Source organism: Gopherus flavomarginatus, chromosome 14 (assembly GCF_025201925.1).
Source record: "Gopherus flavomarginatus isolate rGopFla2 chromosome 14, rGopFla2.mat.asm, whole genome shotgun sequence".
NCBI lineage: Eukaryota > Metazoa > Chordata > Testudines > Testudinidae > Gopherus > Gopherus flavomarginatus.
This window is the reverse complement of record NC_066630.1, coordinates 25,691,696-25,703,882: the sequence shown is the minus strand read 5'-3', so window position 1 is coordinate 25,703,882 and position 12,187 is coordinate 25,691,696. Positions and strand designations below refer to the sequence as shown.

The 12,187-nt window shown below is 40.6% G+C and overlaps 1 protein-coding gene across 6 annotated transcripts in view; it reads right to left on the bottom strand.

Moving 5' to 3' along the window:
• The window catches only part of PHKB (phosphorylase kinase regulatory subunit beta), a 207,471-nt gene that overhangs the window by 14,027 nt on the left and 181,257 nt on the right, over positions 1–12,187 (bottom strand). For all 6 annotated transcript variants that reach the window (XM_050923042.1, XM_050923041.1, XM_050923039.1 and 3 more), the window contains one exon: positions 1,130–1,264. In XM_050923042.1, the coding sequence (XP_050778999.1) occupies positions 1,130–1,264 (135 nt within the window). The remainder of the gene's footprint in view (positions 1–1,129; positions 1,265–12,187) is intronic.

Here is a 12,187-nt window from a genome sequence, read left to right as displayed (position 1 = left end):
AGACGGGATTTAAACAAGGAATAATTACAGCTCAGAAGGAGGTGGTCAACGAGCAGCAGATAAACCCTGCTTTGACTGGTGAAAACTCCTTAAGTAACTAGTCTTGGGATGTTGTTTGGTTTTTAGTGTCAGGCTAGGTTAGGAAAATCCTACATATCAGATGTCTACAGTATTAAATATTACTTTATTGTAAAGTTTCAGACAAGGATTATGGGGCAGTAGAGCAGGTTTTTAGACATGTACAAGAAAATCAGAAAAATCACAGACAGCTTAAAGAACAAAACAAATCAATGTGTGTCTTCACTACCTCTATATGCATAATGAAGGCTATGTTTTAGTCACAGGTATTTTTAGTAAAAGACATGGATGTGTCCCTGACTTGTACGATATATCCCTGACTGAACCTTGGGAACAGATTTGTGCTGGGGGGGAGCAGCCCAGGACCCCTGCTGGTGTTGAGAGGGATGAGGGGGGGGATGGCGGGCAATGGTGTGTGGCCCTGGACCACTGCTGGTGCTTGGAAGGGCTGGCAGGCTCCCTACCCGGCTCCCTGGAAGCGGCAACATGTCCCTCCCTCAGCTCCTAGCTTCACGTGCTGCCCCCACCCCAAGTGCCAGCTCTGCAGCTCCCATTGGGTGGGAACCGCAACCAATGAGAGATGTGGAGCAGTGCCTTTGGGCAGAGGCAGTGCACAGAGCTAGGAGCTGATGGAGATATATGTTGCCGCTTCTGGGGAGCCCCCCAAGGTAAGTGCCTCCCAGAGCCCTCACCCCCTCCCAAACACATCCAAACTCCTGCTGCTGCTCCTGGAGAATGGGGGGTGGTGGTCCAAGACTGCCCCAGCAGCAGCTGGTGCGGCTGGCCCAGGAGCTGCCCGAGCTGCTCACGTGGCCCCTGGGCCAGCCGCACTGCCCGCTGCAGAAGTCACGGAGGTCCCAGAAAGTCATGGAATCCCTGAATTCCATGACCTCTGTGACAAACTCACAGCATTATACATAATGTATGACAAACATAATTAATTGCAGACACTTGTGATTTAAGATGCATACAAATTATTTCAGAAACACAAAGATTATGCAATTGATCTATTATGAATAGCAGCATGAGATACAAACTCAAATTTCATTACCTCCCTTGCTGCTGCGGCTGAAGAATATCCAACAGAAGCTGCTTCACTTCACTAGGTGACAGCTGGTATAAATCCCTGGGTGGCATATCCCCGGCACGGATTTTTAGTTCATACTTCATAGCATGGATAATCCATCTGAAATATAAGAAGGAAAATATTTATTTATAGGACATTACATATACACATACCCTTTAAAATGTATGAAACAGAACTTTTTAATAACATAGTTCTCCTCTATGTAGACAGCAGCTGGAGAAAAAAAATCATGTGGCTCCTTTTGAGTATTACTATATATGTTTATATACGGTTCTGGATTACAGAATGTATGCTTTTTACTAGAAGACAAGAAAAGTGCAATTTCCTAAAACAAAACGGTCTGATGCAATACCCCTACAGAACTCAGAAAGATCCTTTATATGTAACTTGGGCTGCCAGGAGATGCATCAATAACTTGATCAACAAGATGCTATTATACCAATTTTGTGATGGAGTTTGTTCATTTTCCCACAGTGCATTTTACAAGTCTGATGCAAACTGAAAGTAGTACTGTATAAACAGTTTTAGGAGATGGGTTGTAAAATAATATTGATGTATATGTGCCATTTACATGGAAGATATGTTTGCCCCTTGAATTTCCACTTATATCACTGACCTTCACCGAAAAAAATCATTATCTGTCCGCTGATATTAAAAAAGTCAATTATATTTAAAATTATTTGCTGTTGTGATTTAATTAAAATAATTATGGAATCAATAATATTTTTCTGTTCAACATTCAGTCTTAGGGACGCAGAACTTGCAAACCATTAGAAAGGAGATGGAAAATGGTTTCTTTTACATCTTAGAGAAGCAATTAAGTCCTACAGTCTTTAACTGAATAATGAATATGAAAAGAGACTGTATTGCTAGGTCAATTTGGGAAGCAGGATTACTCAGCTACCCTGTTTTCTTACAAAGTATAGCTCCTTCAGAACACAAGGGTATTTGCTGTCAGAAGTTAAAAGAAATTTGACTAGGTCTGGCCCTCTAGGGTGGGCATCCCATAACATTATACTCAATAAAAGTGGCTGTAGGGCTTAGAGTCTCTGTTCAGTTACCATAGTGAAGGAATGAAGAGAGGATGAAATTCACAAGTCTATTTATAGAAAGTATTTCTTAGAGATTCACTTTTCACCATTGTATTAAACTTTCATGCATATTACTTTGTTGAGAATACAACATATCCTCAAAACGGTACCCAATATATTTATATAAACACATTCACAAGTCTTAAAACTTCGTAATTTCACAGGTAAGAGTATCTAGTATTTCTGTGATGCCAGCAAGACTCCTACACCTGGACATATATTCTACATTGCTTTGCAGAGTAGAGCCTGATTAGGAATCAAGAAATGGTGCAGAACAGGGAGAATAAAAATAAATCAACAGGCAATGTAGGAATAACAGTGGTAAAGGAGAACAAATTCACAAGAGATTAAAAAGTTGTATCTGGAAACTCAGAACTAGCCCACTTTGTTCAGATATAACCAGATTATAATCTCCTGACTCTCACTGATCAGCAGTTAATCACACAGGTGGTCCCACTGGTTTCAACTATGATTACTCATATCTATTTATATAAAGGAAAAACAGGGTAGCACATGATATTTGGTACTGAACACACTATTTAAGGTGTGCCTGTTATCCCTATTATTTTGAATATTTTCCTCCTCCATAAAAAAAGGGAAGGTTGGTATTCATAGTCTCGAAAAAGGGAAAATGGAAGAGTTGGTGTTTAAAATGTACTGTATTTATGGGTATAGCTGAAAAAAGTGACAGTTTTACCACACAATCATTTCTATCAATATTAGCTGCCTTTTAGAAGAACTTGTATGCATTGTTGGTCTCAGCAGATTAGAGAGACAAGATGGTTGAGGTAATATCTTTTACTGGACCAACTTCTGCTGGTGAGACAGACAAGCTTACACTGAGCTCTTCCTCAGGTCTGGGCAAGACCTCTGCGTAAGCTCGAGAAAGCATGTCTCTCTCTCACTAGCAGAAGTTGATCCAGTAAAAGATGTTGCCTTGCCCAGCTTGTCTCTCTTTTAGAAGAACTGTCATAAAAAGCATAAAATGTTAAAAGCAAATTATATTTGGATTGTTTAATGGAATATTGAAACTACTTATAAAAACTGGCCTGTTTCCATTACAAGACAGCATCATTTAGAATGAAATTATCTGCTCACTGGAATGCATATGGACTGAGTCATCTGACTTCAGTTTTACAGACTGAACAAAAAATAAAAGCCTGTATTCAAGTATGTCACTAATTAGTAAAATGGCACTTTTACACCATCAGTAGAGCATCACGATGTATTTTGATACATCACTGTTTATTGTTAAAGCCTTTTTGAAATTAACTTATTTTTTAAAAAATCATTATATAATGTGGTACTCAGATTTTATTAAATTTGGATGACTAACACTTTTTCTTTCTCTATAGGAAACTTAATGTCAAGACTACATTGAAACTTTGAAGCTATGTTTGGGTCGGCACAAATGAAATGCCTGACATTCCTGTGTCATACATATGCCATTTTAATTTAAAAGTGTTTTTTATGAAAGGTTAAAAACTTGAGCAATGCCCTTCAGAATACAATATACAGGCCTTACAGATAAAGTAACAAAAGAGCAACCTCCTTCAAACCAGTTCTGATATCCATACCTACGTACATAAACAGGACAATATATAAAACAAGTATCCAAGATTTAGCACTTTAGTGGAATGTCTCTCAAAAAAATAAATACAAAAAAAAGGTTTTTTTTTCCTACTAGGTGCAAGATTTCATTACAGAGAAATTTAAGTTATAGGTACTAAAAACATAAAAGACAGATACAAGATTTATAACCTAACAATTAAGTCTGATTTTTCGTATTCTTATAAATTCAGTCAGGCTGAGATTATGTTGTTTATTTGAGCCAATAATCGAACGTGAAGCAACAAGACATACTTTTAATGGTAACCACCTTTTGATATGTAGCTCTGATGCTCCATTTGTGTATGTCTTTGTATTGTTTTATTTAGGAGGAATGCTAATAATAATTCAAAGAGAAATATTGTTTAGTTCTCTCAGAGTTTCCATATATTGTAGCAGGGAATTGGGAAGGAAACTGCTTATAATTTCCCAATTCTCTGGCTGGTTCTGTGCCAGCAATAAGCTGCTGTACACTCTACCATCTGACAGTTATTCCCAAGGGATCGCTTGCTAACTTGTGACTATAAATGGGCAGGGCATCCTGACCAGGCCCATTCCCCACACCAGTCATAAGCTTTGTGCTGGGCCTGAAAGACAGCTTTACACTCTTAGAATCATGCAAAAGCAGCAGAACAAGACTGAGAATCTGTACATAATGCCTACTCATACATTGGGCAAAGATGGATCATAGTACATGAGCCGTGTGTTACCACCTTCAACAAATGATTAGCAGATGGATATACTGGACTTTAAAAAAAGAGAAAACAAGGAAAAAAAACTTGCAGTCTCAAGCCAGCCCTCCCACCCCCCAAAGTAGTCAAAATTACAAGTTATTAATTCAAATAAACTCAAGACAAATAAACTCATGTTTGCCTGTTTTAACAGTGATTTCACAGTGCAAATTGAAAAGCTTTGTAGTCTCCATTTAAAACTCTAAATTATTCACACAGTTCCTGTGTATGCATGTAGACTGAATCACTGTTTATGAAACTTTTGAATGCTGAGACGCCACTTTAAGAAAATGAAACCATTACACGCCCCAACCCTGCAACTCCACCCCTTGCTGAAAGTCGAGACGTCCTAGTGTATACATCTTCCTTGCCCACTACCCACAAATAGTTCTTATTGCCCCTCATCCCCCTGCCCCACGTTTGGGAAATGCTGATGTAGATAGATCTTCAAAATAGGATACATCATCTTTTTTCTTACATGCTTTGATGAACCATGATATAGTTAATGTTGACATTTAAAATTTCATCACTGGCACCTAAGTTAAAGCCCATTCCAATGACAATACAAGCCTCAAAGCTATTGTTTCAGACTCTACAAACTCATGCAGATGTCACTGCATTGCATCAGTTCCATTCATTTCATGTTCAGAAAGTTCTCTCTGCAAACATAACTAGAGAGACTTTTTAAAACAATTGAGAGATATGTTCATGCCTCCACACCGAGGGTAGTCCTTTGGGCATGCCTCATCTTATGGGAAACGCTGACTTTAATAATACAAGTGCACTTTCAGATATTTTGTTCAGAATATAAAGTCATTCCTCCTTCACTTTCCTGCCAAGTCCTGAGTAGCACCCTGAAACCATAGATGTCAGTAAGACTTAAGTCAGAGCCAGGAACATTTTCCTGCTTCCCTTTTTTGCTAGTTATGTCATCAAGTGCGGTAAGGGACTCAAAGTCAGGACGTATGGCAGGATAAGTGATTTTCAACTATAAAAAATATATTGACTTTTAAATGACTAACAAATACATGTCTGTTCAACATCCTAAATCATCAACAAAGTTTTTGAATAAAGATTTGAAGCTTATCTTTAAAAATCACCATGCAACGAAGGGTTTGATATTTTGAGTTAATGAGAGAGATATGCCCAATTTCTCAGTGTGTGGTGAAAGACAGAAACAGGTGTCACCCACATGAAAGGGAGCAGTGTTCTACAAGAGATGTATTATCAATGAAAACATGGTAATTTGAAGGTTTGTGTACTGCACTTGGATAATAATGATTCAGACAGCCATATGATTTGACGATTAATGGATAGGTAAGGTAGATTTAGCCATGTAGATAGCGATCATTATCCCAACTCTCATATCAAAAGTCAGAAGCAAACCTGTAGAAATTACTTTTAGTGGATTATGGGTTCAGAGCATCAAATTACATTTATTTTCTTTGCCTGGACAAAGCAATGTCATTGTCCTGTTAGTAAAATACAGAATTACCTTTGGAATCGGTTAACTGATACAAAGATGCAGTTTAGGCATCAATAGGAGTTCATTCACTGACAAGGTATTTTCTGTTCATAATTGCTTATGTGAGGTGTTTTGACAGTATAAAACGTGGAGATGAAAAATGTTTTATCAAATAAACCTTTAGAAGTATCTCCTACTAAAACCTGAGTGACAGAGCTTGGGTAGAAAACAGGTGATTGGAGATCTTTACAGTAATGGGTCTTTCAGGAACTTCATCTTTTTCAACATGAAAGCCAGACTACAAATCAATAATGAGACACCAAATCAAATCATTATCAGACTGGAATACTATTTCTGTGAGAAATTTAATTTTACTTATTGAAGTGGGTGATAATAGAAAATAAAATTGAATCTAAACGATGAAACCTTGGAACAGGGAGGAACACTGACACACTGAGATTGGTTTAAAGATGATTCTGGGGAGAGTCATGTGAATAAGCAGACACTGCAGAAAGTATGTTTTACAATGGAAAAAAAAACCTGTTGCACTTATGAGCGACTCTACCAAATATGAATGGTTAATAAAACAAATATTTTAGTATGACTAAAGACAAGTTGACTTGAAAACACTGCTACTGCCCATGGGTACCTTGCAAATTACACGTATACTTGCAGTTACAGTCCTTCTGGCATGTCTGCTAAAGAACAGTTATCTACCCTACAATAAATGTGGTCTTCAAGATGTGTTGTTGGCATGTATTCCGCTTCTGGTATGCATGTGCTCCGTGCACACAAAATCATAACCTTTTCAGTAGCAGTGTCCATTAGGGCCGTACCTGTGCCCTGCACACCCTGTGGCTGAGGTTGTAGAGGGCAGGGTATCTGCAACTGTTCTCCAGTTCCTTTGCTAAAAGAGGATCTAGATTGCTAGGAACTCCATTGTAGTATGGAAGGAGGCTGGGTTGTAGAACACACATGGAAAAACATCTCAAAGAACCACAGTTATTGTACGGTAACCAACCATTCTTTCTTCTCTGAGTGACTGTCTACATATCTTCCACTTTGGGTGATTCACAAGCAATAACTCATCATGGAAGTGGGTACTCAGAGTCTACTGAAGCAGTGAGTGCAGGACAGCTGTACTAAAGTGGGCATCGTATCTAGAGCTTTATACCAAGCAATAATACTGAGTGAAGGTGTGAACTGAACTCCAGGTAGTTGCTTTGCAAATCCAAAATAAGGACACCTTGCAATGAGGTGGCCTGAGCTCTGGTGGATTAGGTCCTAAATGGTCCAGATAGGTCTAAGTGGGCCATAATGTAGCATGTCTTAATATAATCTAAGACCCATTTTGACAGTCTTTGTCAGGTCTGCATCTTGTCTGATCTTCCCAAGGATTCCTGGTATCAAAGGAATTGGTGGGTAGGAATACATGCATCCCAGTGATCATGGAATCAGAAAGATGTCTGACAGAAAACCAAGACTGGCTCCTGTTCTGGAGAAGAAACTTCATCATTTGTTTTTCTGGTCAGATGCAAACAGGTCTAAGCTTGAGTACTCCCATCTGCACAAAAATGGAGTTCCTGTGTGACCATTCATAGTTGTTTCAGTATTAATGACCGTGATGGTCCAATAGGGTATTCTGGGGAAGATGTAGAGCCACTGGCATGATGTGGTGTCTGAGGTACCATTCCCCTAAAGGTGGATTAGGTCATGGTACAGCAGCAACAAGTGAGCTCTTCCCTGCTTGTTGATATAGGGCATTCCTGTGGTGTTTGTGAGCACCTGTGCTGTGACAACTCAGAAGTGCTGGGAGGAAAGCTGTGCATGCCAGTTGAATAGCTCTCAACTCCAGGATGTATATAGGAAGGATCACCACGTGGAGGGACCAGAGGCCCTGGATTCAAAGGTGGCCCAGATGAGCTCCCCATTCTATTATGGATGTGTCTATCACCCTTGTCATACTGGAGAGAAAGGAGGAGGATGACACTCCACTGCAGGTGTGTGGTGAGTCCTTCCACCAGTCTAACTAGGAGAGGACTTCCTGTGAAATTTTGACCAATGTAGCATGTATATAGTGTCTGCTACGTAGATTCACTGATCTTTGCAACTTTTGCATAGAGCAAGGTGAAGTCTGTTAAAATGCATCACATAGGTACAGTTTCAGGCAGGCTTGGGCCAATATTCTTGGATGAGACTGAACCTGGTTGATGAGATTTAGAATGGTGAGAAATCTGACATGCAGCAGATACTGCCACTATGAACTCTATGCTCTGAGTAGGGGTAAGAATGGATTTTGCTCTGAGGCTCAGTGCAGTGAAGAGAATGAGGATTACTCAAATTGAGTCGTTCACTTGCTGAGATGACCAACCTCAGACCAGCCAGTTCACGTACGGGCAGATTTGAATTCCTTGCCTTTTCAGATGTGCAGCCACAATTGCTAGACAATTGGTGATGACCTTCTGGGCTGTGGATAGGCTAAAGGGAAGAACTCTGTACTGGTAATGAGATTCCCACAAGAAATCGGTGGTATTTCCTGTGGGCCAAGTTAATTACAATACGAAAGAATGCATCCTATCTTGAGGACCCAGAGTTGGAATTATGGACACCAACATCATCATCCTGAACTTTAATCGAGAAATGAATTTGCTGAGTTGTCGAAGATATAGCATGGAGCACCATCCCCCTTTCTTCTTTAGGGCCAGGAAGTAACGGGATTAAAACCACCAGCCCTGGAATTTCAATGGCACATATTCCACTGCTCCAAGTTGCAGGAGGAAGTCTACTTGTTTCCTGAATAATATCTTGAGGGGGTCCCCAACAGGGAAAGGAGAGGGGGTGAACTGTAGGAATGGATTTACACTGGAGTACCCCTTGTGCACAATCTCCAACACCTACTGGTTTGAGGCAGTCCCATTCCAAAACAAACAAAATTAAACAGTTCACAATGGGACTGGAGGGAAAATAGGATTTACTGGTTCTGCACGGCTGGAGACTACACTGTCAAACCTATGTTCATGAGGTAGATGGAAGATGGGTGTGCAATGGAGGCAGGGGCAGAGGGTCTCCTCCCCTGGGACCTCTGCCCCTCAAAGGCTCAGACAATCTCTGCTGGCTATTATGGTACACGGACAGTTGCTTTTACCCCAATAGGGGTTAGGCTTGTACTATCTCCTTCTGGGAGCTAGGGTTTATACACCAAGGAAGCATAAGGTTGCCCTTGAGTCTTCTCGTCACTGTTCTTATTAAAGCAGTGGCAGACTCAACACCCTCTTTTTAGGGCCCTTGAAAGAGACTTCGGGAGGGCAGGTGTTAAAATGGTAGACAGGGTAAACTAAAAGGAGTGAGCTTTACTATCATGGCTTCCAGTCCCACTATCTCCTGGGACCACATGATTTACCATGACACCCTTGAGAGCCTCCCTTGTCCTGATCCTGAGAGATGACCTGACCAGACTGAGCCAAACAAAGCAACCCAGATGACATAACCACTTCTCTTCTGGAGCCAGCAGTCCTGAACACCATCTGGAATATGAGACTTGGGTTCCTGATATCATCCCTTCCTTTATATGCCATTTTCCTTTCCCTACTTTATTTCTTCTCTTTCCTGTCACTTTGTCTTTTTGACTTCTCTAGAAAATACAATTGTATATTTTGCAACAGTGCTGTAGGGCCCTAACCAGCCCAATGCTAGTACAAGTTTGCCAAGTCTCAAAGTGGCACACAAGACAATGTATTGGGTCCATGTTTCTTCAGCACATAGGTTGCAAGTGAGAGTCAGCAGCAGAGACATAAGTAGCATTTTCTATATTTTGTATTTTTTTTTTGGAGTCCTTTTGTGTGTGTGTCTGTCTTGTTTTGTCTGAAAAGAAGCAGGAACAAATTTTAACAGCAGCAGCTCATTTCAACTTACATTTTCACACACACACACACACACACACACACACACACACACACACACACACACACACACACACACACACACACAAAAACTCTTTACAGCTAAAAGGAATACATGATGTTATCTTTACTAACCTTGGCAGAATTATAAAATATTTTTGCATAGAAAATTACTCTTGAACAGTGTCTCCAATATACAGGCATAAATATGACTTCGCTCAATATTATGAGTACATTTGTGCCATATAATATTGCTAAAAAATCTGTAATGGCACAAAGCATCTGAAATGTCCATAGTAGGTTACATTGCAACAGAGCAACCTATATTCTGACTCCTGTGTGTTTACTGAGGATATTACTGTGTTGATAAATACTGTGAAAAGTGTTACATCCTAAACGGGTTCAAAATACAGTAAAAGCTGTTTTATCCGGCACTTCACCAACCGGAAAGCTCTAAAACCCAGCATTTCTGATCTTCCTTGAAAGTCCGGTTTATAGTTCACACTGTCCCTGCTGGCCCTGCACCAACTGCAGAGCCACCTACTGCACCTCCGCCTAGGAGCAGCCAGGACAGGTCACTACTTGCAGGAAGCCACCTGAGGTGAGCACATCCCTAATCCAGCACCCCACACCTCCTCTCATGCCCCAAGCCTCCTCCCATACCCAAACTCCCTCCCAGAGTCAGCACCCCGCTCCCCATCCTGCACCCCAACTCCTATCCCCACATCCAAACTCCCTCCCTCTTAGTTAACTAGCATTTTTCAATAATCGGCACCCCCCATTCCTCCAACATGCCAGATAAAACACCTTTTACTGTAATTTTTTTATTGATTAAACGTATATCTGAAAAGCAGAGTGCATATTCCATCAAGATGCATTGAAAGCATGCAAAGAAAAAACACATAGTATAGGACGACGGGCATAAATGTTTACTCCTTGAGTGAAAAAATAATGCAACACAATTCTAAAATACATTTTAGAAAAAAGTTACTAACCTGTTCTGTAACTGTTCTTCGAGATGTAGATGTTCATTCCACACTTGGTGTCAGTTCGTCCAGTGCAGTGCCATTGGAAACCTTTTCCCTCAGCAGTACTTGTTGCACTGCTTGAGGTACCCCTGCTGCCATGAACCACTGCGTGATAGTATAAATGGCAGACCTGTCCCTAGCCCCCATCAGTTCCTTGTTGCTGTAATTCTGATGAAGAGGGGTAGGAAGATGGGTTATGGAATAGACATGTGCAACACATCTTGAAGAACAACAGTTACAGAACAGGTTAGTTTTGCTTCTTTGTATGATTGTATACCTGCATTCTACTCTGATTCATAAGCTGTAAGACAGGGGGCAGGATCAGAGTTTACTTCAATAAAGATTGGAGAATGACTCATCACACTCTAGCATCGTATCTGGAATCTTCATCTGCAGCATAGTGGGAGGCAAACATCTGGACTGAGGACCAGGTTGCTGCTCTACAAATGTCTGCAATTGGAACTTGTGCCAGAAAAGCCACTGAGACTGATTTTGACCTCGATGAACAAGCTGTGACTGTGTCAGGCAGAGTGACATTAGCCAAGTCATAGCACATGATTATGCAGAATGTAATCCAAAAAGATTATCTGGGTAGAGATTGATTGACCTCTTATTGTGCCTGTTGGAGGTTTTCTGAAAGTGACTGGTTCTCTCCAGGTAAAATGCCAAGAGTCTTCTGACGTCCAGGGTATGAAAAAAACCTCTTCCTCGTTGGTCGGATGTGACTGGTGATGTGTTGGTTGGAAAGAACCTTTCGGATGAAGTTCAGATGAGCATGCAAGTAAACCTTGTCCTTTAAAAACATTGTATATAGAGGACCCAACATTAATGTTCCCAACTCTCCTACTCTTCTGGCCAAAGTAATGGCCACCAACAATGTCACTTTCACTGACAGATGCAGCAGCAATCAGATAGCCAATGGTTCAAATGGGGACCCATAAGTCTTGACAGAATCTTGGCACTACATGGACATGTTATTGGAGAAAACAGAAAAAATGTCCACTTGAGGATGGACGCCGAAATAGCAGCCAGATGTACTTTGATGGAGTTAACTGCCAAACCTGTTTCAGATATAATAAGTAGTCCAGAATATGTTGAACTGAAGAACTGGTTGGTGATACCCCATAATATTGAGACCAGATGGAGACATTTCTCCATTTAGCAAAGTACGGAGCTGTTGCAGAAGGCTTTCTACTATTT